At 54.7% G+C, this 15,020-nt stretch overlaps 1 protein-coding gene across 1 annotated transcript; it reads left to right on the top strand.

The window, feature by feature from the left end:
- Positions 1 to 1,844: 1,844 nt before the first annotated feature.
- Ihh (Indian hedgehog signaling molecule) lies at positions 1,845 to 7,749 on the top strand. Its single transcript, XM_090354391.1, has 3 exons — positions 1,845 to 2,159; positions 4,526 to 4,787; positions 6,323 to 7,749. Exons 1-3 carry the CDS (start codon positions 1,845 to 1,847, stop codon positions 6,979 to 6,981), a joined length of 1,236 nt encoding a protein of 411 aa, XP_090210517.1. The 3' UTR covers positions 6,982 to 7,749.
- Positions 7,750 to 15,020: the final 7,271 nt, after the last annotated feature.

The raw sequence follows: 15,020 nt of genomic DNA, 5'->3' as shown, positions 1-15,020 counted from the left end.
GTGTTCACAAAATGGACTCTAAGAATGTTAATAAGTCTATGATAAGCTACATCTGCTCACAAGCCAGATTGTGCATAGATGAATGAAACCTATGCCAAGAAAGATGTTGAAGTCATTGCTTAGGTGAGGATGGAGTCCAGGTAACCCCCTGGGCTTGAACCCTGTTCCTCAGCCAATAAATTGGCTATCTTCTCTGAACTTCAATATCCCACTCATATGGGGGATAATAGTAGCCCAGCTAGGTATTGTGAGTTTAGGTAAAATAATACAAACACAACACAGAATAATCACTTTTAATAACTCTTGGGAGTCAGGGACAGAGGGACCAATAAGATGCATTAATATTGGAATAACAACCATTTTAAAGCTGGTTATTTCTTATGCTTTTACTTTTGTCTTTATTGAATTGGTAGGCTATTTTGCTACATACAAAATCAGATCGTTGGCTGTTGTGGCGCTGATGGCGTTTGTCTTTAACACACTTGTCTCTCCCTGTTTTGAGACTACGGACGCTCATTCATTCCTATTAAAATGCACGGTCTATATTCACTTCTCTAGAGACCTATACATGGTGTCTGTCCTTTATTATTGGTAAAGGATAACACGGGGGTTGGTACATGTGTAGCTTTGGAACCTTTAGCCATTTCTTAGCAAACCTGGTTCCTGGGGTCTTCGATACCCAATGGGTAGTCTGCAGTCCTAGGAAATCTAGAGGTGTCCCCATTTTTAAGCTGCTTTTCTCATCTTGGGCTATCCTGGTCCACCGTCATCCTGCGTGTTTTAAGTGTTTCCAACTCGGAAACCCCTACTTGGCTCTTCAAAAAAAGCTGTACTTCCCACTCCCAGTTTCATCCCCGGGTGTTCCCCAGCTAGATTCGAAACCCAGCTCCGCCAGGCCGAGACGAGGGCACGTGGCCTGGGCCAGGGTGGAGCACAGGTTACGCGTGGCCTCGGCCTCTGGGGTTTGCTTTCCCCGCAGGGGACACCGTAGGCGGCCGTGCGGTCCGTGCACTGCCCCCCCCCCGCCCCTCGCGTCCGGCCGCTCAGTGGGTTGCGGTCTCCGTGGGGGTGGCAGCGCCTGTCCTCGAGGTTTGCTCCTGGCGGGGCTCCCCGGAGCCGCGAGGAGCCGAGAGGCGAGGCCAGGGCGGGGTGGGGCGCATCCGGGCGGGGAGGACCAACGCAGGCCGTGCAGGGGGCGCGGAGGGCAGCGGGCAGGCCGGGCGCGCGGCGTAGGAGCGCGCGCGGGCCGAGGGCTGGCTAGCGTCGGGGCCGCCCGAGGGGGAGGAGGCTCTGTCGCCCTCGCTGCAGGTTCGCTGTCGAGCGCAGGAGGCAGGGACATGGGTAGGGTGCGGTCTGCGCGGGGCTGGAGCCCGGATCTCTTCTATTTCCCCTCTCACTAGACCCCAGGCTGCGCCGCAGACGGCAGCAGCTCTCGCTCCGCCCGAGCCGCCTGACCGCCGGGCCGGGGTGCTAACCGCGGGTCCCTCCAGCCCCGCCGGCCCGGCCAGCCCTGCCCAGCCCCGGCGGCCCGCAGCCCCGCCGCCCGCCGCCCCCCGCCGCCGCCGCGTTGCCAAAACAAACGGGCCGGCCTATTTATTGGCGGCCGGCGAGCCGGGCAGCTCAGAGTCGAGGCGCCGAGGGGGACAGCGCGCCGCCACCAGCCAGGGCCCCGGGCCCCCGCCCCGCACCTGAGTCCTGCCGGCCTTGAGCCGCGCCGCGCCGCCCATGGCGCCCCCGCCTGGAGTCCCCCGGAGCCACCTAGACGCCTGAGCCCCCGCAGCTCGCCCGCCCGCCCAGCAGCCCACCCGGCGCCCTCGCCAGCCGCTCTCCCGGGCTTCCCGGCCATGTCTCCCGCCTGGCTCCGGCCCCGACTGCGGTTCTGTCTGCTCCTCCTCCTGTTGCTGCTGGTGCCCGCGGCTCGGGGCTGCGGGCCGGGCCGGGTGGTGGGCAGCCGCCGGCGGCCGCCGCGCAAGCTCGTGCCGCTCGCTTACAAGCAGTTCAGCCCCAACGTGCCGGAGAAGACCCTGGGCGCCAGCGGACGCTATGAAGGCAAGATCGCGCGCAGCTCGGAGCGCTTCAAGGAGCTCACGCCCAACTACAACCCCGACATCATCTTCAAGGACGAGGAGAACACCGGTGCCGACCGCCTCATGACCCAGGTGAGCGCTCTGCGCCCTTCCCAGCGCGCTCCCAGAGCATCGCCACCTGCCCGGCCCTACCCGCCCCCCGGGCACCTTTGGTCGACTGCCTGGCACGCCCCCCTGGCACCTGCCCCTCTCTCCTCTCCAAGCCCGGGTGCCTTGTGACATCTCACGGGCCGGCCCAGAGTCCTGCCGGGAGCGTCGGCATCCCCGTGTCCATCCAGAGACACGGGGAGAGAGCGTCCCGCCGCCCAGCACTCTGGCGGCCGCCGCTCTCTACCCGACAGTGCGGGCAGCTCAGGTCCCACGCGGCACCCGGAGGTCCCTCCATCCTCCTGCCTCCCCTGAGCCTCCGGGACCCACGCGGTTCCTGCCGGTCTCGCATGCCCCACTGCGGCGCCCCTTTTATTTCATAGCCATTTGGTACCCCAGAAGCAAAGAAGCGCGAGGAGCCCCGTACTGTTTCAGCACCGCCGGCGCGCACGCGCGCGCGCTTGGCCGGCAGGGCCGCCGGCTCCCGGGGCGGCGTCCGGGCTGGGTCTGGGGAACAGGCATCGCGGGGAAGAGCTGAGCGAGGAGGCGGAGGTGGCCAAGGGGACCCGCCAGGCGAGCCCACGTGTCTGTCGCGAGAGCAGAGCGGCGCGGCTGCGGTTAAAGGGCGGGGTGCCGGAGCCCTCACGCTTTGGGATGGAGCTTGGGGCATCCCGGGGGCCTGGTAGCTGGCGGCAGGGATGGCGAGGGAGCTGGGAGCCGGCCGTGGCCTCGGCACGTTCCCGCCGTAGGACCCCGGCTCCGCTAGAGAGCGAGACACGAGCTCGCTTTCTGGAAATCCGGTGCGCGAGGGGCGAGACCTGCGCCCTCTTTTCTCTGGGATCTCCGGTCTTCACCCGCTCGCAGGCGACCAGACTTGCTAAACCCTTTAGGGCGAGCAGCGAAACCACGGCCTTCAGCCTGCGCCCTGGCGCCGGGGCCGGCCGGCCGCTGTCGGGGCCGAAGGTTGGCTGGTGGCCGGGTCGGGCCGGGCGCCGAGGAATGCAGATAAGGATCCGGGCCACAGCCTGGGCAATCATTGACAGCGAGCGCCCGGGCTCTGCACACGAAGGAGGGGGAAGCAGAGCACAGACGGGAGGGAGACTCACGGGTCGCACGTACGTGGGGGTCTAGAAGCCCGACGACAAGGACCGGGAAAGGCGCGTGTACCCCCCCCCAGCCCCCTCCCGGGCAGTGAGCGCCCCAAGCCAGGTGGCGCGCGGGGAAGAACCAGCTAGGCCTTTGGCTCTAACTGTTGTTGGCTCCTAGAAGGCCGAGTCCAAGGGTCTGTGGGGCCCCGGCTCCGTGGTAGTGGGGGCTGTCCACACCTGGCGGGCCCTTGCACCTTGGAGGTGAGGGGCTGGTCCCTTCTTGTAAACAAAAACTCCAGCTTCTGAGCCCCTAACCCCCAGGCAACTATATGGTCCCTTGGACTGTCGGGACCCCAGAACACGGGGAAGGGACCATGACAGAGGATCTGATCCCTTCCCCCCACACACACACACCCCTTCCCAGAAATCACAGGCTCGGCTTCCCAGGTCTCTTCACAAACTAGGGCAACGCTGAAACTGCCAACCCTGCACACTGGCCGAGGAAGGAAATCCCACGACCCCCACGCGAGTCCCCCACCAGGCAGGCGGGCAGGAGCCCACCTTTTGGTTCTCCGCACTGTATCCGACCGCGGGTGCGGGAGGGCTTGGCGTCAGGAGAGGGTCGCAGCCACAGTTCTCGGTGGCATTGGAGGGATCCCGGTAGGCCTGGATTTCCCCTCCAGTACACCCCCCCATCCCGGGCTGCTGGGGCGGCTCTGCACCTGCCCTGCGTCCAGGCCCGGCCTTTCCCGGGCCTCAGGCTTGAGGCGGAGGTGACACCTACTGGACACCTCGGGCCTTGCATGCCTGTCAGGACAGCCTGGGGCGACAGCCACCACAGAGCCTCCTCTCCTCGCCACCCGCTGCCTTTGTGCCTAGGCACCCAGAGGGACTGGGTATTGGGAAAATGTATCCCATCTGTGGAGGGACCAGAGGCCCAGCTAGGGAGAGACTACACAGGAGGAAGGGAGGCGGGGCGCCCGGCTCTCCAAGAACACCCTGAGGGCGCAGTGCCCTGGGCGCGCTCCTGATTGTGGCGCCACCATGTGGCCCAGCTGCCTAGGGGTGCCAGGCGGCTGGAACCGGAGGGAGCACTGAGAACCGGGGGGAACACTTTTGAGCCGCTCTATTCAGCGTTACCCTGCTGGTTTTCCAGCTCCGTGTCGGGGGAGGTGTGAGAGTCTGGAGCAGAGCTGACCGTGCGAGCCACCGGGCCCGGCCGATTCCTTCCCTCTAACTCCGGCACGTTCCTTCCTCCCGCAGCGCTGCAAAGACCGTCTGAACTCGCTGGCCATCTCCGTCATGAACCAGTGGCCCGGAGTGAAGCTGCGGGTGACCGAAGGCTGGGACGAGGACGGCCACCACTCAGAGGAGTCCTTGCACTATGAAGGCCGCGCGGTAGACATCACCACCTCCGACCGAGACCGCAATAAGTACGGACTGCTGGCGCGCCTGGCAGTGGAGGCTGGCTTCGACTGGGTGTATTACGAGTCCAAGGCCCACGTGCATTGCTCGGTCAAGTCCGGTGAGCCGCTGCCTGGGGGCTGGGCCAGGGGGAGGGGCCGCAGGGAGTGGGCAGGCAGCACCCGGCCTGCCAGGGCCCCGAAGGTGAAGATGCCCACCCCAGGATGGAGGCATGGGCCCCGGGGAAGAGGGGCGCTCTTGTCTGCCTGCTCTTCCCGTGCTTCATAGTGTCAGGTCTCCAGGGAAAGAGAGCCTATCCCAATACCTGGGTGCTGGCCTGGTTGTCCACAGTTCAGAGCTTGCCAGAGGACATGCATGACAAAGCAGGCTGGACAGATGAAGGAAGCCAGGCTGGCAGGCAACATCTCCCCTTTCCAGGCCCCGAGCAGAACAAGGCACAGTGGGGCCAGGAGCCAGAGTGTATTCAGTCAGACACCAGTATGCCTGATCAAGAGGGCAGAGGTTCAGTCAGCTGCAGGTCAGGCCTCCATGGGGAGCAGGCATCCCCAACCTCTCCCCTAGAGCACTGAAGTTGGACCTCTTGGGGCAAAGCCAGTCGACAGAGCCAAAATAAACAGAGTGGACTCAATAAAGTGGATTTTGCCAGATTGGCAGCCTTGTTGATCAGAATTGGCAGGCACTGGAGCTCTGCCTCACTCCACAAGTCTTACCAGTGATCTCGTCGCCTACACTGAATCCTGTTCATGGATGCTTCACATGATTCTTGTGTGGGGCCCGGTCTGACCCCTCTGTGCAGGTTCAATCCTCCACACACCTACACGTACTATTGCAGTCACAGACCCGGCACACTGATGAGTTGTGGCCTCCTTTTTCTGTAGTTCCGATCCTACCTGAGCTCACAGTGATAATTCCACAAACCCTCACCCAGGAGCTGACCCTTCTGTTCTTCTGCACCTCCGCTGCTGTGTGTTTCACATCACATCTACATCTCCCCAAGTGACCACCACTGTTCTCCACCCTGACTGATGGTGTCACTGTGTCCTGTCCCCCCACAAGGAACCAGCACATGAACTGAAGACAATACTTTTGACCTTGCCCTTAACCCACCTCTGACTACTCACTCAGGCTATCTGCTTCAGGAGTCTGTGTTTGTCTCCTGGACCGGTCTTCCTCTCTCTTCCATACACTCGTAGGGCCAGCTCTATTACAGAATTTGTGGTGTCAGTCTGGGATGGCAATTTTGGAAAACATCTGGGCAAGGAGTGAAAACAGGCCATCTGGACTCCAGAGGAATTAAGATGTCCCACTCCATGAGGCTAGAGCTAGTTCACAAATAACAGCTCACTTGATCTCTGGTCTCTGTCTACATCCCAATATTGTCAGGGTGCAGCAGATGAGTTATCACCTGAGCTTTGGGAGATCCTTTCTTCTCACCCACAGGGTCTTGGAGCCCCAGTGTGCACCTCTCACTGGCAAGCAGTTGACTTAGGAAGAAGTTTAGCCAATCACAATGTGACTGGGAGTGGGTGCAAGCTTACAGGGGCTGGAATATTCTAATGGGGGCTCTCTGGGAGCAAGAGGAGCTCTGACTGGACTGGGTATAGCAGTAACAGCTTCATGTCCCTTCTTCCACAGAGCATTCGGCTGCTGCCAAGACAGGTGGCTGCTTCCCTGCTGGAGCCCAGGTGCGCCTGGAGAATGGTGCACGTGTTGCCCTGTCAGCTGTGAGGCCAGGAGACCGGGTGCTGGCCATGGGGGAGGATGGGAACCCCACCTTCAGTGATGTGCTCATTTTCCTGGACCGTGAGCCAGACAGGCTGAGAACTTTCCAGGTCATCGAGACTCAGAATCCTCCGCGCCGTCTAGCGCTTACACCGGCCCACCTGCTCTTCACTGCTGACAATCACACGGAATCGGCAGCCCACTTCCGAGCCACATTTGCCAGCCACGTGCAGCCTGGCCAGTATGTGCTGGTGGCAGGGGTACCAGGCCTGCAGCCTGCCCGAGTGGCCTCTGTTTCTACACATGTGGCCCTCGGGGCTTACGCTCCACTCACAAGGCATGGAACTCTGGTGGTGGAGGATGTGGTGGCTTCTTGCTTTGCAGCTGTAGCTGACCACAGCCTAGCTCAGTGGGCTTTCTGGCCCCTGAGACTCTTTCCCAGCATGGCATGGGGCATCTGGGCCCCAGTTGAGGGTGTGCACTGGTATCCTCAGCTGCTCTATCGCCTGGGGCGTCTCTTGCTAGAAGAGGGTAGTTTCCACCCACTGGGCATCTCCGGGGCAGGAAGCTGAAAGGACCCCACCACTGCCTTCCTGGAACTGCTGTGCTGGATCTAAAGGCCTCCCCAACAGGAGGGCTCGGCCCTGACATGATCTGAGCTGAGGACGCTGGTTCCCAGCTGCTCCTCTGGAGTGGGGAGATGCACCAATTAGACTTGACTGGGCTCTTGTCCCCCACTCTCATCTTGGTGTAGTGATAGAGCTGCCAGCTGAGCTGTCAAAAGGCGGTGGGCTTTTCTTTCCTAGAGACCTGAGACCAGATTGCCGTTGCTACTATTTCACCCCCTGCCTCTCACCATGAGCAGGGGCCATCCCATCCATCTTTGCACCTCATAATCCAGTCTGTCATGGGGCCTGGGTTTCTGACTTCACTGTTGGTAACAGACCACAGTAGGAAAAGATTGTGCCCCCTAGGCGGGCTTGCACCTCCGTTGATGCTGCTAGATTCCCTGGGAGCCAGCAGGGAGCTGGCTGAACTCATTGCTGCCCAGACCCCAGAAGGCCACAGCCAGCCAGGCCATCCTGAGGCATGACCTGCCCCGCTGACCACACTCCTGACCCACCCTGAGACGTTTGCTGCCAGGGGGGCAGAGTTCTCCGTTCTGGCAATGTGACCATAGAACCTGGGACAGTGAGGGAGGGACCTGAACGTCCTTGCCACCCCTGCCCAGGCTAAGCTCCCTTTTCTGCTGACCCATGACACCTACCCCCTCCTCCGGTCAGTCTTCCCCACCTTATTTATTGGAATGGAGGGGGAAGTTCATGGGAGAATTCTGGGAATGTTTTGGTCTTCCTTTTGTAATAAAATTATTTAAGTTGTTAGAGCCAAGGAGTCTGGAATGTTGGGTAGTAATGGGAGTCACAGAAAGGTCTCTGTAGGGGTTTGGTTCCTGGCTTAGTGCCTACCTCCAAGGACAAATTTTTGGCGTTCCCACCCTCTATGTAAGCCCTTTCTCACCCGCAACTCTGAAAAGTCCCAAAACCTGGGCCAGACAAAGCCTTACACAGACCCCAAAGTGTGCCCTCCATATGGCTGGGCCAGAGAGAAAGCTGAGTAAGGAATCCACCGTCGCTTCTTGTAGTTAGAACCACAACATTGCATCCTGCTCAGGTGGTCTTCCTGTTATTCTGATCATTCTCAAGGCCTGGTGTTAGACTCTTTGCTATTGGTAAGGATCATGTAGTCTGAGAAGATTCTGTGGAATTCACATTTGTGAATTCTGACTTCTTGGACAAGCTGGAGTTAAGCTAGCAGTTGTCAAACCTCATAATTACCTAGGCAGCTTCTTTAAAAGACATTCCTGAACACAGTTCCCAAATTCCACCTTAATAAACCCAGTGTAAGACCCAGACACTTATTTTTGCAAGCACCTTAAATATGGTATGAACCACATATTACATTTTCAGTCTTGGGACACAATATGTAAGGAAAACAATCCAAGGGAGGAAAGATTCAGTTTGGGTCCCAGTTACAGATGGTCCGGTACATTGTTGTCTGCTCTGTGGCTTTGGGCTTGAGGTAAAGCAGAATATCATGGCAGAGAGGGTGGAGTAGAGTTTACCTCACGGTATCAGGGAGGGAGGGAGGGAGGGAGGGAGAGAGAGAGGGGGGGATGGGGATGATGGATACATACATACAGAGGGAGAGGCAGACAGACAGACAGACAGACAGACAGATAGACAGAGGCAGAGAGAGAAGTATATGGAAATAAAGACAGCACAGAGTACAGAAAGATCCCAAATACGATGCGTCCTTTAAAGGCACACCTCACATTACATACTTCCAACTAGCCCCATCCCCTCCCCGTCATAGCCCACTCCATTGTGCTCTTGATGTTAAATACGGTGATAAAGTTAATGCCATCTGCCAGGATGTAGTATTTTGTAGGGAGACACCTTTATATGCAAACTACAACATCATGCTTTGAGAAGTATTGTTTAATCAAGAGAAGATACAGTTTATAATTAAGACAGTATGATGTTCTCAGTCCCTCCTTCCTAAGGCAAACTTTTCCGTATCACTAGAGATCAGCTAAGATCTTAGGTTTAGCCAGTTGAAATAGGTCTGGTGGTCTGCATCTGGTTACACCGGCTCTGGTACAGAGGGCACCCAGTAAATGCTGCTCATGAATAAAACTCACCATTAGACATATTCTTCTCTAGAAAATGGCAGTATGAAAGTTCAGACTATATAGGGTTATTGTGAGCATTACATTGGCCGCTAAGTATAACAAAGTAAAATCCTGCCTAACAATAATCTTCATTAAATGCTAGGCGTTATCATGCTGGCCTATGGGGACCTACTTCTCCAGATGACACAGACCCAAGATCAGTGATGCTTATTTTGAAATAAGAATGTCCGACGTATACCAACATATATGCTTATGTGCTGCCAGTGACTTCCTCACAGGGGCTACAGGAGAACCATAAAGGGGCTGTAAACTAGACTTTTGGGAGGCAAGGATTCTACATCTAAGGCAAGGAGCCCGCCTGGCAGGCTAGAGGAAAGAAAACACATGGTAAGTCAAAGGTTTGTAGGCCTGAGTGAGCCAGGGGCTTGGAAGCTCCACCATCAGGCCAGCACTTCAAAACCATAGGGATGCATGTGGTTTGGCAAAAGCTGGAGTGAGAATAACAGGAGTCTGGTAGCAGAGCCCGGGTCTCTCCAAATTTGGCCTAAATACCCTGGGCCTGGGGAGCACCTGGAGGGTTTGAAGGTGGGAAAGCTCATGGCCAGATGGTTTCTGAAATCTTTCCTGGATACAGTATGGAGGAGGGGTTGGAGGGAAGAAATGGGGAAGCAGGGAGCCCTTAATTGGGGAGAGAAGTAGGTGACATGGATTGGGGAGATGGCCATGGAGTCCGAAACAATTGTTGAAGATGAATTAACAGAGGACCACAATTGAAGACAGGGTTGGACAAGCAGTGGGGCTAGGAAGGGGCCCAGGTCAATTTGGTTTTTTTGGACATAAACCCCAGATCTCATGCTCAGCACCCTTGTCTTTGGCCCTTTGGCGTTAGTGACTGCACCTGCAATGATTTCAAGGACTTTCCCATTTGGGTATTCTATGTCCTTGTTGCCGAAGGCAGCTCTGCCTAGGTTCAAGGGACCCTCTAGGATCTTGCTTTCTCTTCCTATGCCTCAGTCCCCAATGCCCTCTAGTATCTTGGCCCATTTAGTGCTGCAAAGACAGATTACCATAGATTTTGATACTTTATAGACAAAAGACACTTATTTCTCACAATTTGTAGTCTGGCGCATGCAGCATCAGGGTGTTAGGACCTGCTGAGAGACTTTGGATTACATGGTCCTGGGGTCAGAGAGCCTGTGAGAGAAAAGCAAGAGGCCAATACATTCTGTTCATCAGGAACCCACTCACTGGTAACTAAACCACCACTGTGATGTCAGCACTAATCCTGGCATGCAGGAAGAGCCCTTGTGACTTCGTCTCATCACCTGTTGCAGGTCCTGTCTCTCAATACTACAGAATCAGGCATTCTATTTCTGATACAGAAACTTCGAAGGACACAGTCAAACCATAGCACCTTCCAACTTGCCCTAAGAAGTTTGGGAAGGAAAAACCTCAGAGTAGCCCCCCGTAACCCAATCCAGGAAAAGTGCAAGACCTATGCCTAAGTCCACAGGTTCTGGACAGGGTGAAACTTGGCATGTTGCGGCCCAGGAGATAAAGTAAAGAAACTTCCTAGCTGTGAGGTCTCTAGTACTACCTGGGCAGACAGACCTCAACATGGGGGTCCCATATACATAGGCTCCCCTACCTATCTGTGCTGGAGCCCCTCTGCAGGTACCCACCACAAATTGTCTCTGCAGCCTTCTCAGCCTAGCTGGAAAGCATCAACTGTGCTGGGAATGACTCTTTGGGAGCCATGTGGGTCTGTACCTTTCTCCCCCAACATACACACATCCTATACCACACACACACACACACACACACACACACACACACACACATACCAAGAGCCTTTTGATAGAGAGAAGTAATATGTTGGAAAAGCTGATCCCAAAGCAAGCTCTTTGGGAAGATTTGGCAGTAGCATTGGGAAGGATGGGGGAATGGATTTTAGGAGTTGATGCATGGAGGCTCAGGGATTAGTGGTGTGGTTGGGGTTAAAAGTACCTGAAGGACTTGGGGGTGGGCATGTACCCCACATCAAGGACAGAGCCAGGGACCTGGTGTGAAGTCCCTCAAGCAACTTCCCAGGTAGATCAGACTCCAGCAAACGGAGGCCTTTGAGGAAGAGCAGCAGCCCTGCTACCCACCTGCAGGGAGCCCCTGACAGGCTAAACCTGCCTGGCAGCAGTGGCTCCCCCACCCTGTGCCCTCTGGCCTCTGGGTGGCTGAACCTCCTGGGGTTTAGCCCCATGTCCCACACCCTAGCCCGCTTCTCAAAGTTTCTTTGTTCCCAGGACTGAATCTGGCCAGCTCAGATCCGATAAGGCCTCTTTGGGTAGATAGCAGCTCCGCCCAGAGCTTTACACCGCTCGCTGCCACACCCAGCTGCCTCTCACGCACCTGTCCACCTTTGCTGAGTGAGAGAGACACAGGGGGCCTTTCTGTTCAAGTGAGGGCAGGTTTGCTCTCTGGACGGATCCCTCCTGGCAGCACACTGAAGGCTCTTCTCATCTCAGGGAGCAGCAGAGCAAAATTTGTAAGTCTGTTTTGAAGATGAATAAATTAAAACTCCAAGACAGAAACTGCCTTGCCTGTGACCATATCTTCCATAGTCAGGAACGCCTGCTATACGAGCCAGGTGTGTGAGGTATTCTATAAACATCTTCACATTTAATCCTACACGTCTGGGATGTGACAGTGCTCCTAATTCTTCCTTCACATGGGAAGCAACTAAGGCCCAGAGAGGTGTGCTTTTTTCCCAACAATACATTACGAACTCCAGATTGGAACTAGGTCCCCTACAGCAGCAAACTGGAGTGGTAGGAAGGGATGAGTCCTCATGCCAGGGAAACTGGAAGAAGATACTCCCAGCCTCAGTCTAAAGGATATAATGGGGCCAGGAGTATCCAGAACAAGGTTAAAGAGGGTGAGCCAGGAAATGGCACTTCTAGGTACTGTGAGGCACATAAGGCAGGAAATACAGTGGTTAAATTATGTTGGCAAAGCCACACACTGGTGGCTCATACCTGTAATCCTTGCTACTTAGGAGGCTTAGATATGAGGATTGTGGTTCAAAGCCAGCTTAGGCAGGAAAGACCAGCAAAAAGTCAGAAGTAGAATTATGACTCAGTATGCCTGACTGGAGCAAAAAGCCTAGGGAAAGTGCCAAGGCTTTGATTTCAGGCCCCAGTACCAGCACACAAAAAAAATGATCATATACTTTCTGCCTGATTCTACTCTGAGACAGCACCTGCCTATAGCTAGGTGATCTGGTGCTTGTTTTGGTTGAACTCCTAGTCAACAGGCAGCAGCACTTGTCATGGTGGACGTTTACCACCTGAGACACTCAGCCTAGAGGAGTCTTCAGCTGACTGTAGTCCTGATCAACAACTACACTAGAACTGCCAAGCCCCCCCCCCCCGGAATCTTTGACCCATAAAATGGTAAGCAAAATGAAATGGTTGTTTGGTAAGCTGACATTTTGGAGCCACTTTTCAATATGGCATAAGTAACTAGACAGGGAATGGGGACTGAGGACTCATCTCCTGAGGCTTTCCAGAGGTGGTTAACACAATCTGATCCAAAGGCTTTCAGAAATGGAGGTTTGGGGGGGCTGGAGGAGGTGTGACACCCTTCAGCCTCTGAAAGGACAGTCTGAGAACAGCCTAGAAGGAATAAACTCAGACAGATGCGGACGGAGGCATCGAGGAGGACTGGATGAGCGCATATTGCCATACTTAATAGATCGACAAAACATGTGCTTGCTCTTCTGGCAGGCTCTCTGATAGTAAAGCAAACTCCTGAGCAGGCCTTGAGGTGTCTGGAAGGAAGGAAGCTAAAGGACATGGAGAAGCAGACAGTAAGGAATATAAATGGCCAAATGGAAACAAATGCTGTTAGAGATTTTTTCAATCCCAAATGTTAAATGTTGAAAAAAGTGCTCGAAGCTGGGGCCAGAGCTGGGAAAGGGGTTGGCTATTGTTGACAGCAGTTGCTGACCATATTGTCTAGGAGTGGCCCACGGGCAGAAAATGCAGGGCCTCGGCAAGAAGTTCTATGAAGAGGAGCCAGAAAGCACTTTGGTGCCATAATAAACTCCAGGTGTTTCTGCGTCTGGCTTTCGCACAAATCTCTGGAAGCTGGATATAGGAAAACTCAGATAGTAGGGACTGAATGTGACTTGGGAATGGTGTGTAGGGGGAAAACAGTTAAAGGATAGACTGTGTGTGTGTGTGTGTGTGTGTGTGTGTGTAAGAGAGAGAGATAGACAGACAGGCACACACACACACACACACACACACACACACACACACCAACAGGGCTTGCACTTTCTCTTGGTTTTCTTGTTCACAATTGGACCCTACTGCTTAAGCCAAGCTTCTAGTCTCTTATTTTGTTGGTTAATTGGAGATAGTCTTACAGAGTTTTCTTTCTGGGATAGGTTTGTACTATGAACCTCTGGGTCTCAGTTTCCTGAGTAGCTAGGGTTACATGGATGAGTTACTCGCTACTAGCTCATCCAGGTTAAGGACCAGCTTCTTGATTTAGGGCTTTTAATCCTAAATAAAAAGAAGATGGGCATAATCAATATCTAACAGCAACAGATCAGTGGCTAAAAGATCAAAGGTAAATCAGCCAAGTATTATTCCTCCTGATATACAAACCTGACACTAACCACAAAAAATAAAATTAATGTAGATTGAGAAATATTTCACAAATAACACTCTTCAAAAGAATAATAGCTGTGAATGCTAAGGGCATAGAAAATGTCCCAGGGTGACGGTTGCCAAGGAGCCATGATGACTTAATGATCGGTAGGACCCTGGATTAGATACTGGAAAGAAAAAGGACTTTATGAAGCCTGAATTTCTGTGCTTTTATTAATAGTGTTAAATGTACTGTCTTCTTGGGCCCGGGAGTTTGGCCTAGCGGTTAAAGTGCTTGACTAGCATGCACAAAGACCCGGGTTCGATTCCTCGGTATCCCACATACACAACCAAGCCGGAAGTGGCAGAGACGAGACTGCGACAGCGACAGAGAGCGAAAGAAGCGAGCTGAGCTGAAGTGAACAGAGCCCAACCGAGTGGTGGCCGGAGCGAGCGGGGCCAGAGCGAGAAGGGGCCGGAGCCGGAGCGAGAGGGGGCCGGAGCGAGCAGGACCGGAGCGTGCGGGAGCGAGCGGGGCCAGAGTGAGAAGGGGCCGGAGCGAGCAGAGCCAGGAGCAAGCGGGAGCTGGCCGGGCCGGAGCGAGCGGGCCGGAGCGAGCGGGGCCTGAGCTAGAAAGGGGGCCTAGCCGGGCCGGAGCGAGCAGGGCCGGAGCGAGCGGGGCCAGAAAGAGAAAGGGGCCAAAAAAAAAAAAAAATGTACTGTCTTCTTGTTCTTTGTTTTTCTTCTTTTTCTTTCCTTTCTTTTTTCTTCTTTTTCTGCCAGTCCCAGGGCTTAAACTCAGGGCCTGAGCACTGTCCTTGGGCTTTTTCTACCACTTGAGCCACAGCACCATTTCTGGCTTTTTCTATGTATGTGATACCAAGGAATCAGACCTGGGTCTTTGTGCATGCTAGGCAAGCACTCTAGCACTAGGCCAAACTTCTAGCCCTGTTCTTTTGTTTTTATATAATCTCTATGTAGTCCAAACTGGTCTTTAACTCACTGCATAGCCCAAGTTAGGCTCATGATCCCCCTACCTCAGCCTCCAGAGTTCTGGGATTCCAGGAATATGCTAACACACTCTTCAATTTCTTGGTTTTGAGGAATAGTCCATGATCATGTATGGTATTAGCCAATGGGAAGCTGAGAAAATGTTATAAGAACCTTCTGAGCATCTAAAATTAACTTATACATTTTAAAAGATGGGGGGAAAGTCTGAGGAAGACAGTCTCATGGGTCAGTCAAAGGTGATCTCCTTTACCATACCTGA

This window comes from Megascapheus bottae, chromosome 21, assembly GCF_031878675.1.
Source record: "Megascapheus bottae isolate mThoBot1 chromosome 21, mThoBot2.hap1, whole genome shotgun sequence".
NCBI lineage: Eukaryota > Metazoa > Chordata > Mammalia > Rodentia > Geomyidae > Megascapheus > Megascapheus bottae.
This window is presented reverse-complemented; position numbering and strand designations above follow the sequence as displayed.

Excerpts from the sequence above, each read along its gene's own strand:
- Ihh (XM_090354391.1), top strand. The coding sequence starts at position 1,845 with ATGTCTCCCGCCTGGCTCCGGCCCCGACTGCGGTTCTGTCTGCTCCTC. Across the intron at positions 2,160-4,525 it reads CCGACCGCCTCATGACCCAG|CGCTGCAAAGACCGTCTGAA; the intron begins GTGAGCGCTCTG and ends TTCCTCCCGCAG. Across the intron at positions 4,788-6,322 it reads GCATTGCTCGGTCAAGTCCG|AGCATTCGGCTGCTGCCAAG; the intron begins GTGAGCCGCTGC and ends CTTCTTCCACAG.